At 42.0% G+C, this 24,313-nt stretch overlaps 1 protein-coding gene across 1 annotated transcript in view; it reads left to right on the plus strand.

Annotated features, from left to right (window-relative positions):
• Positions 1-23,963, plus strand: part of CYBRD1 (cytochrome b reductase 1) — a 103,885-nt gene extending 79,922 nt beyond the window's left edge. The window contains exons 3-4 of the mRNA XM_069225326.1: positions 2,878-3,032; positions 12,354-23,963. Coding sequence (XP_069081427.1) covers positions 2,878-3,032; positions 12,354-12,651 — 453 coding nt within the window. The 3' untranslated portion in view covers positions 12,652-23,963. The remainder of the gene's footprint in view (positions 1-2,877; positions 3,033-12,353) is intronic.
• Positions 23,964-24,313: the final 350 nt, after the last annotated feature.

A 24,313-nucleotide genomic window follows, 5' to 3' on the forward strand; every position in this document is an offset into this window, starting at 1 on the left:
GTTGTTTAGGATGTGCTCCTGGCAGTATGGACACCACATCCATAATATGAGTCCTAGGAGAAGCACGTTTGTGCACCATGTAGCTTAAGCAGGGAGTCTGCCCTTTCTACACCTACCTGCCTCTATTGGAGAACACCAGAGCTGATTCACAATTGCTGCAGTAAGTGGTAATATCTTTCTTCATCTCTGGTTGCAAAAACATCAAAGTAGAATGCACCTACTTTCTTTGCATTGCACAGTACAAGAAACGCCCTGAGGAGTCTGTTGAAGTGGTCATGTCACCAATTAGCAGATCCGACTCCCCAGTTTCGTACTAGAATAGCCCATTAAAATAAAATCACCAAATAGTGCAACCATATTCTAGTTAAGACAAACGATAAGCTAGTTGTGTGTAGTGCATACATGTGCAAGAGACTAATAGAAGTCTCTAAGGTTACTATGCACAAAAGAATTCCACATTTTCAATAATCTCTCAGTCCTGCAACTCTATCCTACAGTATGTCTGTGTTACAACAAATGTGTGACTATCTAGGTGCATATTTTTTTTCTTATGTTCAGATGATTCATTGGCAGATTCCTGAAAAGAGAAATTGTAACCCTCATTTAAGTAAAATGTTATCCTTGTAGGACGGATGACTTATGCCTAATCTTTCTTGACCAAAACCTTTAACCACATCATGCTTGAAGTGACTGAGACATCCTTTGGGCAGCAGTTCAGTTTCTCCAAAAAATGAATGCATAGTGGTTACTCCTTTATTTAAAGAAATCATGGAATGTTTTTGTCTAGTCGCCAAATTTAAAGTCCAGCAAAGAAAGTATAAAAGGTTTGGCTTGACTAAATTCTGCTCTTTCAATCCAGTAATATTCTTCACTTGTGTCGTATGGGTCGACACTGACCTCATTGATGTGATTGATGACTTCAGACTGGACCTCTACGTAGTAAAGATCAGGGCTTTTCAGCAGCTTGATGTGGAATGGGCTGGGTCTGCTTCTACTTCACCCTGCTGTGGTCTTTGCAGCATTAGGTTATGTCACAATCGGAAGCATCTGGGAGAGACGAGCATTAAGAACTTTACCTGGGACTAGTGTCAGTGGCTATTATCATTCCAGTCTTAGTTGACTGCTCTCAGGATACCAGCCTTAAGTACCCTGCTTTCCATGATTACCTTGGTAATTGTTGCTGCCATGTGACAGCCCACTGGCACATGATGCCAGCCTGTGACCTAGTTATGTATGTGAGAACTTGGATTTCAGTATCTCCTCCACATGCTACATCACTCAGTCCTCAGCAGTTAGGCTAATCATATATCCAACAAAGGAACCAACAAGGACACTGCCAGTAGCAGCTCGCCACCCACAACTGGCCCTGATCCTATCAGCAGTTCAGCCCAGCAGCAGACACAGTTACCCTTCCATTGCATAAATCACAGACACCATTCATGCCTACCAACACCTGTGGCACAGTTAAGCTCCAGGTACTTGTGGGATCCTCGATGATCTAGAGGTGAAAGTATGGGTACATGGTAGTTTTGGGGTGCAAGGCTTAAACCTACAAAGCCAGATGGCAACAGGTTCCAGGGGTCTCAAGCATGAGTGTGATCAGAGACCTTACCTTAGCTGGAGGATCATAGCAGTGCCAAACAGAAACCTTATTTTTCCCACTTTATGGCTAAGATTCTCAGAATCCTCCCCTCCCAATATCAGACCGGTGCCCAATCTCTTTGGTGCACCAGTAAATCCCATAACCTGCTAGGTCCCTGTAGGGAGATAGGCCATTCTTACTACAGGTGGGAGTTTGTGCACTGGTCAAGGCTGCCTACTACATGATAACTTCTCAAATTCTTCTCAGTTTTTCAAAACTGAGCCGTCCTACAGAACATGGGAAGAGTTTTGTTTGTGACATGAAATTTGCACCAGCTGGCTAACGATTCTTAAGTAGCATAATTAAAAGTTTTCATCTTGAATATGGAGTGATCACTTCACCGCTATGCCTGCCTTGTTCTGCCCAGCGAGGGGACTTTCATTGCACAGTTCAGGGCTGTAGAGTCCTCAATTAATTCTGGATGGGGGTATTGGCATGCCTAGTGGGAGTGTTGTGCTGGTTTCTCCCTAGGGATTCCAAATTTGCTCTGTCACACATTATGTCTGGTTAAGAGGGTAACAGGTACAAAAAGTCCCTACTTGGCTTGGTTTAGTTGTGGCCAAATGCACTATAGCCAGAGCTTGGAAGAATGTAGAAGCTCTATCATTAGTGGACTGTAAGAGGGGACTGGATAGGTGTATGTTCCTTGAGAAGCCAATATTCATTTCAATAGGTTGACCAGATAAGCATAGCAAGATTTGGAGTGAATGGGTGCAATATCGAGGGATTGTGCCTGAGCCCTGTCCCACCCAATCCTGTTTTTTGGATGATGAGATGCGCACCTTTGAGACTTAATAGATTTGGAGTGCAATTGTGGTTACATGGGTGATTGTTGCACAGGTGCAGAATAACATGTATGGCTTATGCGCTAGTATTAGGTACAAAAGGAAATGTCCTTTCTTGTCTGCGTCTGCCATCTTACCATGATAACTTGTCAATTTTTTTCTTGTTTCCTTGTATTACTGCTGAATGCCAATAGAGTGGTTTATTTAATAAAAAATGTCTGTCATCTTGTAAGTTGCAGTGTACCCCACACACCTTCCCGGTTTAGGTCACAGAGATTGGTAGGAAATATTTCTTATTAGTTGATAAACTTGCAACCAGTATTTCATAACAATGATTTATGTGGAAAATGAACACTTTAAAGTCTAAATTCAGTTTGATTCTAAAGCATGTTTATTGTGCTCTTCCAGTACGTTTACTCAAAAAAGCTGTACATGTATCATTTATTCTAGATTCTTTTTGGATTACTTGTTTACCTACTTCCCTTTGCTCCATTGTCTCTGCGAAAGTCACTAATGCCTCTACATATCTACTCTGGTATTTTCATATTTGGAACAGTGATTGCGACTGCTCTAATGGGATTCACAGAGAAACTTATATTTTCCTTGTAAGTATATACATTTTCATGCGCACTGCTGAACTCTTCTTTTTAAAGATACATCTGTTTTTGAAACCAAAATGTTGCTAAACTGAATCTTTATGACATATAGTGCTGGATTACTTTGAAAAACTACTTTGGTTCCCTTTCCTATCATTATAAAGTTAAGATATTCTGAGCTAAATTGTTGTGACCAAATACTTTCCAGTAGCAATAAATTGAAAATGTTAGTTAAGCCAAACATAACGCCTGATTTAGAGTTTGGCAGGTGGGCTACTCTTCCGCAAATGTGATGGATATCCCACCTGCCTTATTACAAGTTCATTATATCCTGTCACTTGTAAAATGGGGGAGGGGATATCGCCACGTAATGACGAAGTTACCGACCCGCAAACTGTAAATCAGGCCTATAGTTTGCAACAACATGTTACCTCTCTTTCAGAGAGAAGACTATTAATGTACTTTTGTGGGTTGTTTAGACACCAGTAGGTGGGAGATACCCTCAATACCTTTATTTACAATTTCTAAAACATTCACCAACTGTGCTTTCTTAGCCAAACAAGAAAGAGTAAACTTCAAAAAGAATGTGGACCAATCCCGGGCTAATAACTGGAAATATGGAATTTTCCTTGTTCCACATGGCTGGCAACATCCTGGTTTAAATTCTGTATACTATTCGAAAACACAGGATAACTGTTTCATAATTCACTTCATAATTAGAGGATTTGCACCTGTGAAGGTTTGAAATAATGGGTGTGTCCTTTTAACAGAAATAACCAAAACAGGTTTTTTTTTCATTTAATCATTGCAAATCTTGTTCTCTTATTTGTAAGAGCACCTCAAGTAACAGTATCTCTACTGAAAAAGTGTAAATGTGGATTAAAAAATGTTTGATCAAACTGACATCTGTGTAAAGAGGTGAATTTGATTGAGAAGTATTCTTTGCACTTTTATAATGTATTGGTGGTGCAACCACACTTACGAAAAAAACTGAATACGGCCCGTACAAAAGAATATAGGGGCGGGCAACACCAAGGGAAAACACTGATGCAGTCCAAAAATAGTTCAAAGATAAAATATCATGAACCTTTGATCGGTAAGTTATACACATTTATTAAATATCATATCTTCAAAAACAGATATTTTGAGATCATCCAATTTAATGTGATTTGCAGATAAATATGTTTTCAAATTAATATTAACACCCCAACAAAGGGCGGCGCAAACAAGTTGGCCGAGTAGACTTGTTTTGTCGAACTCCAGCCGGCCCCGTGAATAATCCTGTGAATTCCAAATGTTATCCTGAGCATAGTGGCTGTAAGTACCTGGGGGAGAAGCCAAGTACACAGACCAATGAGGGAGGCCCCCGCTGAAGCCCTGCGGAGCCCGAGCTAGTGTGGGCGGGCTCGGGAGAGCGGCTGGGTTTGCGGCCTTTCCCTGGCCAGGGTGGGCTGCAGCTAGGCTGCGCTGATTGCTACGGTGGGCCGGGCATGAGCTGAGGCCCGACCCGAACGCTGTGCTGCCTGGGCTCGAAGATTGGGGCCGAGAGACAAGTGTGGCTGCCTCTTTCGTTCCTGTGGCCGTGTGGTTGCGGAAGAGGAAGCGATACAACGGCTGCCTCGAGGAGTGAACCGGCAGCTGTGTGGCGCTGTTGGAGGGAAGTCGAAGGCTGAGAGCATGGGAGGCTGTTTCCCTGGACCCGGCGGGTGGTGAGTGCGGTGCGGCCCTACTGGCGTGAAGAGGCAAAAAGAGGTGGCGGCTTGGCAAATTCCTGGCGCAGCCTACGCTGTGGTGTGCGCCCCTGCCTGAAGGCGAGGAGGTGATTGAAGAGGGAGGCTGGTCGCTGGCTTAGGGGGGAACGTGGATAGCGGACGGGGGGGCGGAGGGGAGCAGGTTGGTGACTGATCGAGCCCACCCTACATCCTGTGCTGGGCCCTGACAGATTGGAATGTGGCCCCCTAACATTTGACCGTGCAGCATGGTTTGAATTGCCCTGGGCTCAATGGACAACATGGAGATTCCCTGAATAATCACAGCACTGTAATGTGGAGACATAGGGGAAACAAGGGGATAATCGGTGCCAGGGCTTGCATGGCTTAGAGAGTGGATTTTACATGCATACTGGGCATGGCGTGACAGATCTCCCCGTCTGACTGAATGGAGGGTTAAGCTGGGAGAGATACCTGAGCTGTGGTTTTGCAATTGGCATGTTCACTGGTGGTTACATGGCAGGCCACCAGAAAGACTTAAAATTCTTCTTTACTGGAACTTATTATGGGATTGGTACACAATGCTAGCATGGCCTGTTGATATTGGTAAGGACAAAGGTCAATAAGATTGTCAATTAAATGCAAGCCACCCATGTTAAAGAAAAGATGGGTACCAAAACCTTGGAAGCTACGCGGTGTGCCATGAAGGGCCGTGACCCCAAGAACCATCCATGTCAGATATCCTGAATGAAATCAAAGGAACGCGCACTAAACTGGTCACCAAAATTGACATTGTTGCGGTGGATGTTACACTACGTAAAGTGGTAGACAGAGTGATAGAGGCGGAAGATAACATCGGAGTGCTCAGCCGTGAGGTGGCAACCCTGGAGGAACTGTCTCTTCTATCCAGAAGTTTACTGTGCAACTTGAGGAATCGATGAAGGACGCGGAGGGCAGATCCTGCCAGAACAATTTACACTTTGTGGGATTTCCAGAGGGGGCAGAAGGATGAAATGTGGAAGACTTCCTGGAAAAATGGCTAGGCACTGTGGTCCCCCCCGGGGGAACGTCCCCCCTTTTTCAATGTCAAACGTGCCCATAGGGCCCTGATGCCTCTTCCACAGCCTGGGGCGCCGCCTCGTGCTATCATTGCCCATTTTTACCACTATAAGGATTGGCACGTGATACAACAGCGGGTGCGGAATAATGGACAGCCACTGTATGACGGACACCAAATACTGTTTTTTCCAGACTACACCCAGAAGGTGTAGATTCACAGAAAAACCTTTATGGACGTCAAGAAGAAGATGCAGGACTTGAATCTACACTACACCTTGGTGTTCTTGGCAAAACTCAGAGTAATTCATAACAAAAAGGTAAATTTTTTCACTGATCCACAAGAGGTGAGTGAGTGGGTAGACATGGTGTCTCCTCAAGCGGGATACCGTGGGTCCCAGAAACAGACAGACCTGATGTTAGAGGGGGTCATTGCAGAAGGTGACTCAACCAGAAAAAATTGCGGAGTGGCACCCCATCCCTGGTATCGACAGGCAGAGTCACTGTGCAACCAGATGGGCGTTACTGGATGACTGGCGACGATTGGAAAGGCATGTTTATAAGACATACCACCATCGTCTGCATGTGGAGGGCGACAAGGAGGGTGCGCTGTTGGCGCGTCTGCTAAAGCAACCCTGTGACCGTAAGCCTGCCACTGCACTAGTGGACGTTGCATCTTGACATACTCTACGCTTTGCCCAATGATGCACCTCTAGATAGTGGGACGGCCTTCCTTGATGGGGTCATACTTCCTCGACTGACAGGGCCCTGTGAGAGGCTCCCCGCACCCGAGAGGAAATTCAAGGTGCCTTAAAGCTGTTAAAAACATAAAAAAGGCCTGGTTCTGATAGACTCCCGGCACAGTTTGATCAAAAGTATGTTGATATCTTCTCTGAAAAGCTGTTTGGCGGTACAGGAGGCGGCTGCTTGCGGTAGCCTGCCAGACTCGATACAGGACGCCTGGGTGACCTTTATCCCCAAGCCAGATAGAGATCCGGCAGATGCAGCTGCATATAGACCATTATCGCTTTTAAATGTGGATATTAAAATACTAAGTAGTATTCTGGCAGTACGCCTGCTTCCTTATTTGCCCACACGTATTCATGAGGACCAGTGCGGTTTTATACCCCACCACAGCACGATATTTAATCTTCGTCATCTCACCCATATTTTTCATACCTCCCAACAGTGGAAGGAGCCAGTAGCGTTTGCACTCCTGGACATAGAACAGGCTTTTGATTCTGTGGATTGGGGGTATATAAAGAAAGCTTTGGCTAGATGGGCTTTGGCCCGAAATATATCGCCTGGGTCCAGCTTTTGTATAATCGCCCGGTTGCTCGCGTGAGATCTGGGGATGTGGTCTCAGAGGTCATTCAGCTGAGACAGGGGATGTGATAAAGCTGCCTGATGTCCCCCCTCTTGTTTGCTATGGTAATGGAGCCATTGGCAGCACGCTTACGTGTGCTGTTGAACCCATGGGGCTTACGTATTGGGTAGACTATACATGTGGTCTCCTTATATGCAGATGACGTGCTAGTCTATGTGCGGCACCTATAATCTTCGATTCCCGTTCTCCTAAGTGCCTTGCTAAAATTTGGGGAGTGTTCTGGGCTCCGGGTGAGTCTTCGTAAGTCTTACTTGTTCCCGATGGGTGCTATAGGCAGGGAACGGATTGATGCTCTCCAGGCAGTTGGATTACCATGGGGATCTGAGGGTCTTTGCTACCTTGGGATCTGATTGGCACATACTGCTTATAAATACTATGATCTTAATCATGGCAGGGTACTGGAGGAATTGAGGACCTCTGTTAGATTTTGGAAGGAGTTGCCGCTTTCATTGATGGGCAGAGCAGCTATTACGAAGATGGTCATACTGCAGCGAGTGCCTATATAGTTTTCAGAATACCCTGTACGAAGTGCCTAGATCACACTTTGCACAAATAGATTGCCTAAGTCTAGAGTTGTTATGGGCAAATAGGAGGAAGAGAGTGGGTCTGCCTATGCTGCGGCAAACATGGGAACGCAGGGGATTTGAGCTCCCTCATATGGAACTTTATTATTTGGCCTCCCCACTGCAGCATGCAGTACATTGGCTTGACCCTGATGACAATTGGGAGTAGAAGCTTTTGCAGGGAGTGTGGAAGAACATACCCTATCAGCCCTGCTGCTGGGGAACCGGGCGGTGCAGGAAGGGGTCCCTTATATAGTACACCAAGTCTGTAATTTATGGACCCGAGTGGTGTCCTATGTGTTGCGATGCAACCCATACTCCAGGGATGTACCAATATGGGAAATGCAAGTGTTTGCGAGAGTCGCCTTGAGCATGTCTATGAAGAAATTGAGAGATGGGGGATGTGAGGTTGCAGGAGATCTTTTTCTTGTGGGGAAATTTATTGCCCAGCAAGATGCTGTGGACGCTTTCCAGTTGGGGAGAGGCCAGTCCCTACAGTATACAAAAATGGTGGCGACAGCTCGTGGTCTGTCACCCAGTTTTCCTGACGAACGCCTGGCTTCGGCCACCTTGGACGCATTGTTGTCCCTGGGAGGGGAACGGAGACTGGTTTCTAATATTTATAAGGCCCTGAGAAATGATATCCCGAGTATTATGCCGACTGCGCAGTGTAGGTGGGGGGGCAGTGCCAGAGGAAGAGGTTTCAGCCTCAGAATGGAAGGCTGTTTATGAAGGGGCTAAGACTAGCAGGTCAAATGTGAGGTTCAAACTCATACAAAATAACTATAACCACCAGACTTATTTAGCCCCAAATATCCTTCAGCATATGTACCCTGTGCTATCCCCTCGCTGCCCGTGCTGTGGCTTTGGCTGACTTCTTTCATATAGTATGGCAATGTAGTGCCCTGGAATCTACTAGAAAAGTATAGTGACGGCTGTGGAGGGAGCCACCAAGTGGAAGCTTGTACATACCCCCAGACTGATACTGTTGGGGCTGCTTCCTACACCTAGAGAGAAAAACTTGAGCTGCAAATTCATAATGTTGGGACTCCTGTATGGCAAAGCTTTGTGTAGCTATCAAGTGGCTTAATCCTGTTCCCACAGGGTACGGGGACTGGTATCGGGACTTCTCTGAATGGGCAGTGGCGGAAGAGGGTTGGATGAAACATGTCCGCACACATGCGAAACTGGTGGATGACATACTGGCTTGGACACAGATGGTGCACTATCTGAGAGCACCATATATTCCACCAGACATGGTAGAGGATGACTAAAATAATTGCATGTGCTTGGCTTAACTGGGGCTGGGTGCAGCATAAATGACTGGGGAGATGGAAGGGATCAGTGTTAATAAACCTTGCATGTGTGGGGGGCGACAGCAGCGAAATACCTGGTGGGTCTAGAAATGCAAAGGGGAATGGAAAATAGATATTGTGTGCTAAATTATGACAAAGACTGAGAAGTACTAGGAGCAGTAAGGAAGGTGGCGGGGGGAGTTGGGGGTTCTCTATTTACTTCACCTGTTTGCAATCATACTACTGGCTATTGTCTGAATTTCTATGGAATATCAATGTAATAGTCATATGAAATGCCAATTGTTTGTGGTGTGGTGATGCATAAAATAATAAAAATATATATTAAGCAAAACAACACCTGAACAATGTAAATTGTTACATACACAGCATCAGCCTATAAACCACCATAAATACAAAAAAAATATAGCCCCGTATACTTTCCACACACTAACATGCATACCACTCATATTTCAATCATACCAAAACATACCATCAGATATCCATTAAAACACTTTTTTCTTTTTAAAAATGTCCTAAAAAAACAATAAAGTACCAACCAACCGTGCTATCAAGTATAACCTTAGAGCAACAATATGTGTGTAAAATCTACTTGGTTCCACGCTAGATATATATTCTAATTTTTTATGATAACAATAATCTTTAGGATTCAATATCAATGTGACATAAGTTTTTCTGTCACTATAATTCAAGCAAATACAACATTTGATCTTCTTGCTCCACATATAAGTTGAGTGGTTTATTGGTCTTCCACAGTTCTCATTTATGCGCCGATGTGTATTTCAGTGAGACTGGAAAATGAAGACACCTCCATCAGGGTGCTAAAAACTGAGGGGCAAGGTAGAGCCTGATATACTTTTTACCGATCTTATGTCGGGATAGGAAACACAAAAAGTGCCATATGTAATGAAGCCACTCGAAGTCTAGAAAGACAGATGAAGGAAAAAGGATATGGAGCGGAAAAGACCATAATATCTGGTAGCTGTCAGATCCTCTCAACCAACAAAGCCCATTCGCCGCTGCCTCATGGTAGAACTCTCTGGCTGTAGGAGCCTCAGTGAGAGTGAGAGGATTCTTCAGCTGTCTTGGCCCATCTGGTTATGTCTTAGACGTCGAGTGGCTTTATTACATATCGGGTTTCCTATGCTGACTTAAAATTGGCAAAAAGTGTATGAGGCTCTATCTGCGAGCTTCCCTTTGAAGGGTGGCTTATTCTTCTTTGATCTCTGGCTGCAGCATTGCTCCCTAGTATTTATTTGAGTATACTCGCCACACCAGGGATTTGTAAATTCCCAGTCTTGGTCTGTGGTGTTTTCTATCCTTGCCTCCTTGTCCCTCTGTTTTTGGCATCCTGATGAAGATGTCTTCATTTTCGGGTCTCACCAAAACATGCGTGGGCACATAAATGAGAAGATGATTCAATGGTGTCTTTGCTTGAATTATAGTGACAGAAGAACTTTTATCACGTTGATATTGTATCCTAATGATTATTGTTATCATAACTAATGAGAATATAAAACTAGTGGAGAACCAAGTAGGCTTTATACACATATCGTTCCTCTAAGGTTACACTTAATGGTGGGGCTGGGAGGTATTTTGTTGGTTATTGAGGACATTTTATGAAAAGAAAAAAAGTGTTTTAATGGATATCTAATGGTATGATTGAAGTATGAGTGGTATGCATGTTAGTGTGTGGAAAGTATAGGGAGCTATATATGTTTTGTATTTGTGGAGGTTTGTAGGCTGATGCTATATATGTAACAATTTACATTGTTGCATGTGTTAATAATAATTTGAGAACATGTTTATCTACACATCACGTTAAATTTGATGATCTCAAAATATCTGTTTTTGAAGATATGATATTTAATAAATGTGTATAATTTACCGATTCAGGGCTCATAATATTTTATCTTTGAATTATTTTTGGACTGTATCATACAGGGGTGGCCAAACGCACTTGTCATACTTTGTTACATTTTAAATGCCACGATAGAGGTAGAATTCAGATTTGCAGTTGATTACCGCATAAGAGTGTCCATTCAGAGAGCGAATTCTGCGGAACCTCGTTAGTAATCTACTGAGAATAACTACTGCTCTAGTATTGGTCCTTTTGTGTGTGGGTGGACAATAGAGACAATAGATTTATTCATGGGCTGCTAATAGTTCTTCAATCTCTTGCTGTACATCAGATGATGACAACTCTGAAGTGCATCCAAGGGCTCAAAGCAGATTGTATTTACTTTGTTCAGTACTTAAAGTCCATATCTGAGAGGCTACGGAATTAAGTCTGCACCTACTCTTACATCCCATGAATCCAAGAATTTCAAGAGGGATGGCCATAGACTGGGGCAATGAGACCCTCTTGATCACCTTCCAACCCTCTTAGCAGCAGTTCTACTAAATGTATTAGCTCCACAAGAAAGCAAACAAACTCCCCCAGGTTCACCAAGGAGATTAAAGGACGTAACCACCAGACCCTTTAATTATAGCAGAGGTGGAGCGTGTAACAACTCAAGGTAGGCAAACTTACCTACGGAGACCAGTTGTTCACCTGTCCAACTGTTTCTGGCAGAGGGAGGAGCTCTGGCACAAGATGCTACTTGTAGTGCTTCTCCGGAGTGCTGCTCGATTAAGCAGCCTTTTCCAGCTCCTAATGAGCAAACATAAAAACAGAAATGACAATGTCAGCTAAACATAGTTCCTGTTCAGACTTATGGCCCTGCATAAGACCTACGGCAGTGATTAGCAACAATTAGTTCCAAGATTAATGTACTTTAGATAGGTCCTAAGCCACACTGTAAGAAACTCATTAACAAACGTGAGAAATAAAAAGACTCATAACAAAAATAGATTACAATATGGGTGGGGTTATAACTATGATGGAAAGATGAATATATTGTCATTCAAAAATGTTGTACCTTGTATGACGTTTTTTTCCGTTGTGACTTCTTAAATACTTTTTTAAGGGTGAGCCATATTCAACTCTTTCATTGTGTGCCTAATTCACCTTTGCTTGAGTATTTTTCCTTCTTTCAGTTCAGCTATATCGATGTGCTTTTTTGAACCATGTTCCTGGTTTATTACTGTATTGTAAGTGTGGTTTTTAAAATACAAGATAAAGAAGAATTCTTGATTCTCTATCTACATGCACAGTTATGCATTTTCTTTTCTTCATAATTCATATCAATGGATGACAAAATTATATTTTCTACCACTGTGACACGTAGAAACTAAATAGTTCTGAAAGGGGTTTTACAGTATTTGGAAGTGTTTTATAAAATCATCCATTTATATTGCAGGAAAAGTCCACTCTACAGTACTTCCCCACCAGAAGCCACTTTTGTGAACACGCTGGGCTTTCTCATTCTCATTTTTGGGGCATTCGTACTGTGGATGTTGACCAGGCCACAGTGGAAGCGCCCACCAGAGACAAACAGCAAACTCCAGCCTCCACCTGGCGAAACCCTTGATTGCACCGAGAATGAATCCACTGCAACAGACTGCAGCAACGCCGACAAATCCGATGTTGAGTTCAATAGTGAGGCGGCTGCCAGAAGAAGGAAGCTGGATGAAGCAGGTCAAAGGTCAACTATGTAACACTATGTCAGTGTACTTATGTGTTAAGGCATAAACTAAAATAATGCTTTCCAAGTCTGATCGTTATAGGCCATGTGTGCTTAAGTCAAACATTTTTCTTCTCCTGAGTAAAGGAATGTTAATATGTACATTATTGTACTCTTACTTTCTAACTCTTAAATGGCTACTCTGTGCAGCTGGTTTGCACACAGTAGTTGAACTTCAAAGAACAGTGAATAGAAAGGAATCGATTTTATCAGTTACCATGTGGCAGTCGATTGTAATGTATAATTAAAAATTCTAATAGGAAGGTTGTACTTTTTTTTATAAACCATGAAATGTAGGCTTTGTAAATCTTTGAGAAGTTGTAGCAAAATAACTTATCCTCATCCTATCCTACAAAAAAGATTAAGGACCTGATTACAACCTTAGCTGATTGAATACTCTGTCACAAACGTGACGGATATCCCGCCCGCCACTTTACAACTTGAAATATGGTGGGTGGGATATCCGTCAAGGTCGTAATCAGGCCCAAAATTTGACTTTAAATGCTCTACTGGAGGTTGCTGTGTACCCTAGAATGTGATGCATGAATTGAAGCAAAATTACTGCATCTCATGCATACTGGCTGATTAGCTTGCAATTGATAGACACCTTCAGTATCTGACGCGCTAGGAAATAACAGATGAGTTAACAGATAAAACAGCCACTGATAAAGAGCATATACTCATTGTAGAATTACGTCTAGGAGTACAGTAGGAGTATGGATGTTTGTGTGAGGAATGTAGATTTGGTGGGTGGTGCAATTGAGCAAACCTTTTTAAGCCTTCTTTCTCAAAAGTATATATTTTATATATCACTGGCTTGGTCTTACGTTTACAAGTGTACCAAAGATTATCTTCCAATAGGTATTTGCCCAAGGTTTATAGTTACTGATTAGATGCTACAAAGGGGCATTTCCCAGATCCTGATTAAAAAATCTCCCAAGTTCGGAAAATAGTACTCTACTCATGTAAATCAATGTTACATGCTCATACATTTGTATTTTTCTCTTTCATTATTAAAATAAACGCAAGAACGAGGATGTGTGAAAAAACAGCTATTCAGCCTCATGTGTAACTTAGTCCAAATACGTGAACAAAGGCAGACAGCCCCCTATACTAATTGATACACTCATACATGTCTACAATTACATTTGCATTCTTCTGGTGCTACCTTCTGTTCCATAATCTAAAGAAGTATATCATTGTGTCGAAAGAGTTTGGACAGAGACAGGTATGTTGTCCGTTATGTGTGTAATAAAAATAAAAAAAAGACAATTTAGAGGCAGGGTATTAGGAAAGATGTGGCTTATGGCTGATTCAGTGCCTGCGGGTAGTGGTAGAAATACCGTAAATGCTATCTCACCCTTTGTATTTAATTTGAATCTTTCCATCTCATAACATGGAAGGTAGACAACCACAGTGACCTATCAACAGTCACTTGGCAGATTCACAAAGAGACTGCAGATGTGTAAACGTGACTTGCGCATCAGCAATTACCATTTGCAAATAAATGTGCACTTATTCTGGAATCCATTAAACGTATGCTAATACAGAATGTGATTTACATCTACATTTCTACAAATCATTATTGGGAGAAGGATGTTGTTTGCCTTAATTGCAGATAATCTCAATTTACTAACAATGCATATGATGCTCTATCCTGTTTTGTGATCATTTCTTCCAGCAACATACTCATAAAAACATCCGATGCAAGGAAAGTAATCCTAAAACATCTAAAACCAGCAATTATCTAAAACCGTTATTTAAAGCAGTTAAGCAGTTAAATGTTGGCTAACTGTCCTTTTTTGTTACTGCGATATGCACTGGCAAAACAATTTGCAAGATTATATTATTTGTTAATAAAATCAACTTAATTCACAAAAACACTTCTGCCGAACCGCCTAACGTATGCTTGCTCAGACATCTAGAGCAGTAGCTGCATGTGAGAAATTTATATTTTAGAAACTGCTGATTTCTGTAATGCCTTGGCCACTGTGAGGCTTTGGTTATGCCGACATGGTACCTCCTGCGCTGATGCTGAAATTGATTTCACTTGTGTTATTCAAATTATAGCTTCTTGTTATTTATGGATAATTTCTTCATGGTTTACTTCGTTAGTCTTTGTAACCTGGTCAAGTACTTTTGTAAGAAACCAACAGTAGACTCTTTTGACCTTATTATTTCAGTGTGTTACTGCCTTCCATTTTTGGGTAAGCTTGAATGCTGTGTCAAAGTATAATTTTAAAAATACATAGTTGTGGACTGTAATTCTTAGCCCTACCAACAGCTTTTTATCCTTGATGTAGTATTCAGATTAACACCCCACCGTTAGTTAAGCTGTGAGCTTACTGGATCCTGGAGTGCATGTTTGATCAACAACCTCGACCTCTTGGCCACTTTTGACAAGGTTAACCAGAAGGAACTTGTGTCCATTTTTCCATCTGCTTGGGAGGGAGGACCAAGGCTTATTTAGTTGAATCTTACCTTTCTTGGCTTATTAGGTCCATCATGGTGAATTATGCCTAATTGGCGTTGGTGTGTTACAGTGTTTGGTAACATATTTGTCAATTTGTTCCGTCCACATTGGTGGCATTTTTGTCAATTTGTTCAGTTCACATTTTTATGTTATGTTACGTGCACTTCTAAAGCACAGTTAATCACCCATGGGGGTGTCCAGGTGTTGAGTAGGGCAGGCCTGAGGGGGAGAAGGAGATCAAGCCTGTTTCATTGGGAAGAGCCATGTCTTGGTGTTCCTTCAGAAGTCCATGAGGGTGGGGTAGGTTCTGAGATGTTGCAGGAGGTTGTTCTAGGTCTTGGCTCGAGGTATGAGAAGGATCATTCACCACTTCTGGTCGTCTTGATGCGTGGGAGGTGTGCTCTTGCCTGGGACACAGATCGAAGGGGTCTGGTGGGTTGGTAGAAGTTGAGCAGTGGTTGAGGTATGGTGGAACAGTGTTGTAGAGAGCTTTGTAGGTATGGGGGAGTATCTTACATGTTTCCTAGACTGGGAGTTAGTGGCGTGCAGCATACTGAGTGGTTTGAAGTCGGCATAGATCATGAGATAGGATTCCAATGTAGAGGGTGTTTCTATAGGCAAGTCTACTTGTGATAAGAGCCTCAGTGACTGTTTGTAGGGTATTAAGCATTTGCAGGACGTGAAAGCATGATAAGGCGACGGCGTTGATCTGTGCTCATGGAGAGGTTGGTGTCCAGGATGGTACAGAGGTTCTTGGCATGGTCCACGTTGGAGTTGGTAGCTTGTCTGTACACACCCTCAGTGTCTAGGAGAGGAGGGATACTCCAGGTCTCACTGTCCCTTTTAGATAGAATATGCACTGAGAATTTGATCTAAATCCTATTCCCCACATCCTTATTCACTTTGAGAATCCTGGAAACTTCGTAGTTGGCCCTGGTGTCTCTCTCCTCCTGTATGTTGATGACATCCAGTTCTGTATTCAGGTGTAGTCTCTTAAACCTCAGCAGCCGAGTGTTTAACTTAGTGACATAGAGTATTGAATGGACCTGGATTTTCCGATGCTTCAACCTTCAATCTTTAGTTTCTTCTAATCAAGTCTCCACCTCTTCCCCCTTCATTTTACAATAAAGGCTCATTTCTGTTCACCAGTTGTCCCCGTGGTGAGGTCTCTGATACTTGTTTGTGATTCTTGGTTGTGTTATAAGCATCACATTGGCGAGATCATGCAGTTGTGTTTTTACCTAGTTTTTATCCTGACAAAGACTAAACATTATTTCTGTCTCCTTTAAATGTCCTTGTTCTCTCTTTTTTTAGTTGGATAACCAGACTAGCCTTCTCCTCTCTTTGGCTTACCCTCCCCTTCACTCTCTCCTCAGACATCTGTTTCATAAACATATGCCTGTGTGATTTTTGTCACTCCAAATGTTTTAATTACATTTCACTAGAGAATTTATTTGAATCTCTGCTTCACAGCCTCTGAGGCATATGCCACGGAAGAGCCTGTTTATGTCATTGATATACTCATCCTTGCATTTCCTTTCCCAGATGGGAAATATTTTGTTAAAAGCACCAGTATCATTTAAAGTGCTTCGTTTTAAAAAATACGTTTTTGGGTGGAAACACATTGGGAAAACAGACAGCCATCCACTAGACTGCTGCCAGCTCTTGTCCCAGGGAGAGCTTCTCCTTTGTGACTCCGTTACCACCCCAATATCAGAGGTGATTCACAGACCTTTGCAACTGCATAAATCCCTACTACATGGGACCCTTATTTCAATATGAAGCAGCTCTTAGGCACAATGCTTCCATCCTATATAAGCATCCAATATATGTACCTTTAACACTGAGACTTTGTTCTATGGGGTAAGACAATGAGCAAGTGGGCAAACTAGGGAACCAGGAGGAATCAGCTCTGCATTAATTGCACTAGTAGAAAATATACTTCATTTCTTTCTCTTGCTTACTTTCGTCCCTTTAATGTATGCTAAAATCTCCTTCTGGTCAGCAGCTACACTTTCACAGCACTTCCTGAGGTGTACTTTTCATGTGTTTTTCATGTGTTCTCCTGAAAATGCCTCACTTTGCTTAATGGGGGATTACTTTCTGGATGACCATTCTGATTAAATCCAGACAGCCCCTCATCCATTGAAATGCCTTTGCCACCACTTTTATGTAGTTGTATATCTCTCCTGAAGAGATCAACTCAATTTGTATGTCCATCTCACCCCCATATAGCACCAGAGACCCGCTATTAGTCTAACCTCATCTATTTAAAAACAACTGCTTAAAGGTACCCTGTGAAGCATTCCACAGCTTTCTTTGGTTTCTCGCCCCTTCTGAAAGGAAGCGACACCTATGATGTCATTGTTAGCAATCTTTTCCCTTTCCACCTGTTTGCACTCCTTGCCTCAGGGTCACCCTCAGACAATATTAACTCTTCCCTACTCCAAAATGATTGCCTCATCAGTTATTTTTTTATTGAATGTGTGCTGCACAATCACAGTGTCTCCTAGTAAGGCAGATGTTCTTTTCAACCAGACTGTGGCTTTGCGTGCTGACTTTCCTCCTGTGGGAATTCCCTTGTAACCCTTGCGTGGCATAATGTTTTCCTTTGTGTTTCCATGCACTGTCTACCCTCATGACACCTCTCTTTGTCACAGCCTTGAACGGACAGTGAGGTAAGCGTCACCAGTACCAGCAATTTACAGCTTACCATTAGGGCTCTACATCTGCCTTTGAGTCTTTGCCTCCTTCTGTAGCACAAGCTCACCATCTCATCCATGAAGATATGCCTCCATGCTCCCCAGCAAAGCCATCACCATCTTCCCTCTCTACTGTTTACTGGGGAAATGTCTTGTGAGAACCCCTGTGAGAGCATTCCCTGTTTTAGTTCAGATAGTTCTCTTGTTACACTCCATGTTCTTAGACAATCAGGTGGTGAGGTGTTACTTAAACAGGCAGGAGAGAACAAAGAGCAGATCTCTCAATCTAATGGTGCCTCAGATTTGTGCTTGGGTAGAGGGTGATGTGCTAGGAATGAGGACGTTTTACATTCAAAGCACATTGAATTATTTGGTTATCGGCCTCAACAGAAATATGCCATCTTCAGTAAGGTATAATTTATCCACCCACCAGTTCCACCTGGTATGTCACAGGTTCGGCACACTGTGGTTAGACCTATTTGCAACCCTCCAAAAACATATGTCCCTAATTTTGTATTTAACCACCATGCTCTCAGGTACGGGCAGTGAATGCTTTAGTAATTCTTTGTCCTCAGGGGTTGCTGATCACCTTACCCTCAATTCCTTTACTTTTGAGAGTGATTCAGAAAAGAGCAATGGCCACATGTAATCCTAATAATTCCTTCTTGACTAAGGCACCCAAAGTTCCCTCTCCTCCTTTCTGTCCAAGGGTTGTTTCTTCCGTCTCCTCCACAGTCAGTCTCCCCTACAGTCTCCAGAGTTGTCCCCGCTAATTATCACACACCTAAGGCTGATGGCATAGCTGTTGAGCGATTGTTCCAAACAGGTTGTTTTAGATATTCAGTCCTCTCTCAGGCACTCTACTTTGTTATCCTACAAAAGCATTACAATTCCCTCTCTAAATGATGCTTGTCCCATTCAGAAAACCCTTCTTTGAATAACCCCTTTAAAGTTCTTGATTTTTATGAAATCGTTGTATGAAGCGGCTGCCATCTGACACTTTTATCTCTCAGTGGACAGCGATTGTGGCCTCTCTACAATTTTTGGATGATTTTTGTAAACGTTCATCTGTGGTGTTAAGATTATTAAAGAGTTTAAGACAGCAGAGACCATCAGTCCGGAAGAATGTCCCATCCTGTGATCTGTCTGTTGTGCCGAGGGGTTTGCAAGGGGCTCATTTTGAAACTCTACAGGAAGCAGATCCTGTTTGGTTATCAGCTAAAGTTGTTTTTAGTTGCAATAACTTCAGCCAGACATGTGGGTTCTCACAACTATTTTTCCTTATGTCAAATTGGTTCCTGACTGAGTAGTCATGAAGTTGGATCCTACATTTGTCTCTAAAATTCATTCCTCTTTCCACTCTACTCAAGAGGTGATTCAGCCAGTCTTTTGAGATTTCTCTACAGAGAGTCTATATCTTCTCCTTTGGATGTGTGTTGGAATCTATTGGTTTATGTAGGGCATACTAAACCTTTAAGAATCTAAAAATCCCTTTTTATTTCACAAGGGTTGGTGGCAAAAGGGAAGAAAGTAGTTACACAGACCATGAATAGGTGGGTTCAAGAGTTAATTGCTCAGGCATATAAGTCTGTGAGGGATCCTCTTCTTGCAGATGTCCAAGGTTGCTCAACTAGACCCGTTTCGCCTTCCTGAGTAGAGACAGTAGGGGTTTATTTACTTGAGAAATGCAGAGCAGTGACCTGTTGTAACATCAGACCTTTATCAAGCATTACAGACTTTCTGTTTCTGATGATGTGGGTGGAAATTGTGGTTCAAAGGTTATTGAGTGGCAATGAAGTAATTTGTGTTGTCAATAAATTATTATGCATCTGAATGGAGTGGTGCATTTGTATTTCAGCTTCGTAAATCCTCACTGTGACGAAGAGGACTCCATGAGAGGGCAATGAATAAGTTACTTACCAGTAATCTTCATTACCCGTATCAGGGGTCGTGCTCATCCCACTCCACTTCCGTCCCTCATGCCAACCCTGGTGCATCTTTCTTTTTGTCTCAGCTTCGTTATACAGCAGGAGGAGAAGAGGAAGAAGGGCTTATTCATGGTCATGTGAGGAAAAAAGTAGAAGAAAGACCTTTAAAAATGAAAAAAGGGTTAATACAGTAACAACATTTTAAAGCAGTTACACCTGTCAGGGGAGGGGAACACACTCAGTTTACGACTGGGCCAAGGAGGACCCTTTATCGGGGTAATAAAGATTACCGGTAAGTAACTGATTAATTATCACATCATTGCAGTTTTCTCCTGATGGATTCTGGCAGGTCAAATGCGCCAAAACGTGCCGGGAGAAAAAAAACATAAAATGGCAATACATGTGGAAATCAGTGTGTTAAATAACGATTCTGCATGTCATCCTATTCCGAGTTAGCACTCTGGAATAGGAGGTATTTACTATAACTTATAAACACCTCTTCCTAAGGTAATATTTACTGTGTGTGGTAAATACCTCATCCTATACCGTGCTACTAGAAGTGAGGGCCTGAGCATCTAGTGAGCCATGGCAGATACAGGGTTTACAAGCACAGAGGAGCAAGGTCCACATTTCTGCTTACTAAAGTTGTCTCACCCAATATGCAAGCACCCCATTTCTGAATCATGGAAATTGTATATTTGGGGTATAAACATATTCATGTTTATAAATCTGATCAAAAATATTTTTAATTCAAAAATAGGGATATAAAAAATTAGCAAAATAGCACTTAAATGCATATCGTATTTAGCAAAAGCAAGACAGGTTTCAGCAGCAATATTCATTTTTCAATATGCTGAATAGTACATTTTTGAGTGTGGCTATTGGTATGGTGCCTCAGGCAGGTTAATTGGATCTTGCACTAGGCCTCAGGGACTATAGCTGTTTGAGTTTTCTTAGTACAATGCCTGCTTTGGCATTAACACAATTGTCCCTCTCTTATTTTTCTGTTTATTTATCTGAGACAAAAATAAGAATGCCTGTAATTTCTGTAAGCCTAATTACATATTTTTGGTGGGGAGCCAGGATAAGTGTTCCAGATGGTGGTCATTTTCAGATAAGTGTTTCCCTTTCTTATGAAATGGCCTTCACTTTGGAACCCAGTACAGAACTTCTTGCTGGATGCATGAAAACCCATATGCCCCCTCAATTGAGGTGCAGGCTCCGGTACCTTAGTTCTTCTCCATTATGCTCTAAGAACGCCTCGCACTTGATGAAGGCACCTGTCGAATGGCAGATTGATGGTGTCCATTCACTCGCATTTGCAGCATACCATAGCCATTCATCCAGTTCCAGTATACATCATTTAACATATGCAGTCATTTTCCCTAGGTTGCAGAAGTGTTTGATTGAGTAATGATGTAAGGTTTGTGCAGGTGTTTTTTCCTTCATTGGCTTAAATAATTATTGGAACAAAATACAAGGTAGGTAAATGTGTGGAGTCTGTCCTTTTTGTACGACAGAGACCAGGACAAGTAAAATGGAGACATGTCCCCTCAAAATAAGAGGAGAGGTCTTTCCTCCTCTTGTGATGGATAGAAGATGGAGAATCAGAAAACATTCTCACAGGGGTTCATTAGTCTCCAGAGCTTATTCTAGCTCTTGAAATCTAGGTAGTTGCTGCATCCCTTGCAAAGTATGTCAGACCGCTTTCTTCCTTGTAAGGGTGTTTGGCCAACATCCTGTAATTCTTCTTGTTAATAAAGGCAGTGGGGCATGTATCAAGAGTGTAGCATTCAAAGATTTACTGATTCAGCTGAAGGATAACTTTTTAATTCTGTCCACAGTGGTCGATACCTCTACAGGAATGATCAGTCAGTACCCTCAATCTCCTACCTCAATGTTACTGCTCCATGATGATGTCAGGGTTGTCATTTTTAGGGAGTGGAAAAACCTGACAGGTTGATATATTTGTGTTTTATGGTGAGTCTATATGGACTGAAGAAAGCTTACTTGGAACTCCCAGAAGCTTGTCAAGTGAACTCCCTCCTCTCCTGTTTAGCAAAGCGCCTTTTAGTGTGCCTGAAGAAGTAGTACCGTGGTACCTTGTTGGCCCCATAATGGGATCTGCTCTGCAACACTGGTCAGCTCGCACTTCACAGTCCCTGTCAGGATTTGCAAGGCAGACTGAGAGGTCTGAGTTGTCATCAGAACTATTGAAAGCAGTTAGCTGCACGTGACACTTCTTTCAAACTTTGCATTGGATGCAATTCAAGCTGCAGCATTGACTGCAGAGACACTGGGTGGTAGCTCTTCATCATATCTAGCTGTGCTACTGGAAACATAATGTCACACTAAGGAATACCTTGACTTACCATTCACAGGACAGAAATAGTTTTGTTGTGCATCAAGGTGCCCTAGTCATCAAAGCATTCAAAGATTAAAAATAGAGGGGAATCCCGAAACTTGAAAATTCTTTGTAGCATGTTTTCAGGCAAAGGGATCACTTGGGGTTTGGCAGAGTGGAAGTAGCACATAAATCAGCCCACTAAACGTGCAGTTCCCTCCCCCACTCACCTCATGCAGAGGTAAGAGAAACACATGGTTTCCGAAAGCGGGGCCTCAACTGTCCAATTTGAGGTGTTAGGGAGACTACCTATCCTGCAACTATCTACATGACCATAAATTATTTCCACCCTACTATGTACAGTTCAGTGTTTCTTCAGAGCTGTTTTGCCTTATAAACCTAGGTTCGTGCATTCATCTCAACCAGAACGATGGTGGAATTGTGGTCTTACTGTAAAGAAAAGGAAATCGTTCTCCCTTTCTTTGCTTTGTTCCCTTGTTTATCTATGCATGCTTCCTTTAGGCTACGTGGATACCAAAGAAAGACAAGCAGCCCTCTGCATCCAGAACAAGGTGGGGACTACATTTGGTGATCACATCGCTATATGAGCATTCCTAGATGGAGCTGCTGGCTGGTGTTCAAGTCAGATGTACAAGAGGAGTTGTTGCTGCTTCCTGCCAGAGTTGTCTGGGTTTGACGTAGAAGACAACGGTTGCACAGCAACCTCTGCCTCCATACCTAGCTTTGACCCCGGGTGACAGCTGCTCCTAATAAGCTCCCTTTTGCACAGTGAAGCTCCTGGTTGTTTCCTTCCAGTAACTTTATTTGTTTTTGCAAATAAATCCACGGGTGTATTTTCATAAGGCCCCATTTTATTATTTTCTATCAAATCTCTTTTATGATGACATGAATGATTATAACTCACCTACTTGCTGGTAATCTTTCTGGTACTCTACTTGGAGAGTTGTAGTTTTTTAAGCAGCAGAGTTTAAGTTGGAGCGTAAATTATAATCTGTTTTTCTTTTTTTTAACTGTGAAGGCCGTATATATTTCCAACAAGGAAGGGTATGTATGCTTGAGTAAGTGAAATAGAACGTTTCTTCCTAATATCACTACAGAATAAAATCTTGCAGAAATTGCGTACTTTGTTCCTACTTTTGCAGTTTTTCTATCTCAAATGTTTAGTACACAGATCAAATATGTTAAAACACTTTAAACCATTTTAATTCCACTTATAAATAAACGGGTTGATTTTTTTTAATGTTTTCCCAAAGCTATAGGGTGTATTCTGGTGACTACATGGAGCCTTGACCTGAGTTAGAGAACATAACTCAAGCACGTCTTCATAACAAGCCAGCCTTTCACTATCAACCAGTTTGCAGCATCTGCAGGAAATGCCCACACAAGAAAGGCAAAAGTTTACATTTCTTAAAATAAAAATATATTTTATGTTTTATTGGTAGTAATGTTCTTTGGTGTTGAGATTTATTACGTATAAATGCCAGAAATTTGCGTTTTTTATTATTATACCAGAATTTAATTAAAAAGTCTGTTTAGTATATGTACCTTCACTGAGTCACTGAGCATGCATGTATGCAAACGGGAGATTCCTAATTATTATGGTGAAATGACAGGACGTCTATAAATATTTCCACATGGGAAGATATTTCTCTTCTTGCTTCTGCATATGTTATAGTGAGGACGTTTTTCAGCAATCTAAAAATCATATAAGTGTAGCATAGTTTGTAAAGTTTTGATAATAGAAGAGAACAACATGTTAATGTGCAATGTATTTCAGTAGATGTCTGGTACTTCTCAATAAACATGGCTTGTATTCTTGCTGTGGTCTTTATTGTGTTAATGAAGCTTTGGCCTTACCTCACTATTGATCGCGGATGCCACAATTTAGTCCATTAAATTGTGTCTAATAATATTAATGAACTTTGCTTATTACAAGAAATACATGCACTCCTTGTCTCGGGTAAGCATTTATCGGTAGGGCAACAGCTCCTCATTATGCATTTAGGCATTGCCCTAATTTGTTTTTGTTGTTTCCAAGCTGACTGCTCTAAAATTAAACTAATTAATCGAGTTTACTTCAAAACTGAAGGTCATTTGATTTCAATTTAGATTGAAGACATGTTTTACTATGAAAAGTATTGGAATCGCTTGGATTACAATAGGTTGAC

Source organism: Pleurodeles waltl, chromosome 3_1 (genome assembly GCF_031143425.1).
Source record: "Pleurodeles waltl isolate 20211129_DDA chromosome 3_1, aPleWal1.hap1.20221129, whole genome shotgun sequence".
In the NCBI taxonomy this organism is placed as follows: domain Eukaryota; kingdom Metazoa; phylum Chordata; class Amphibia; order Caudata; family Salamandridae; genus Pleurodeles; species Pleurodeles waltl.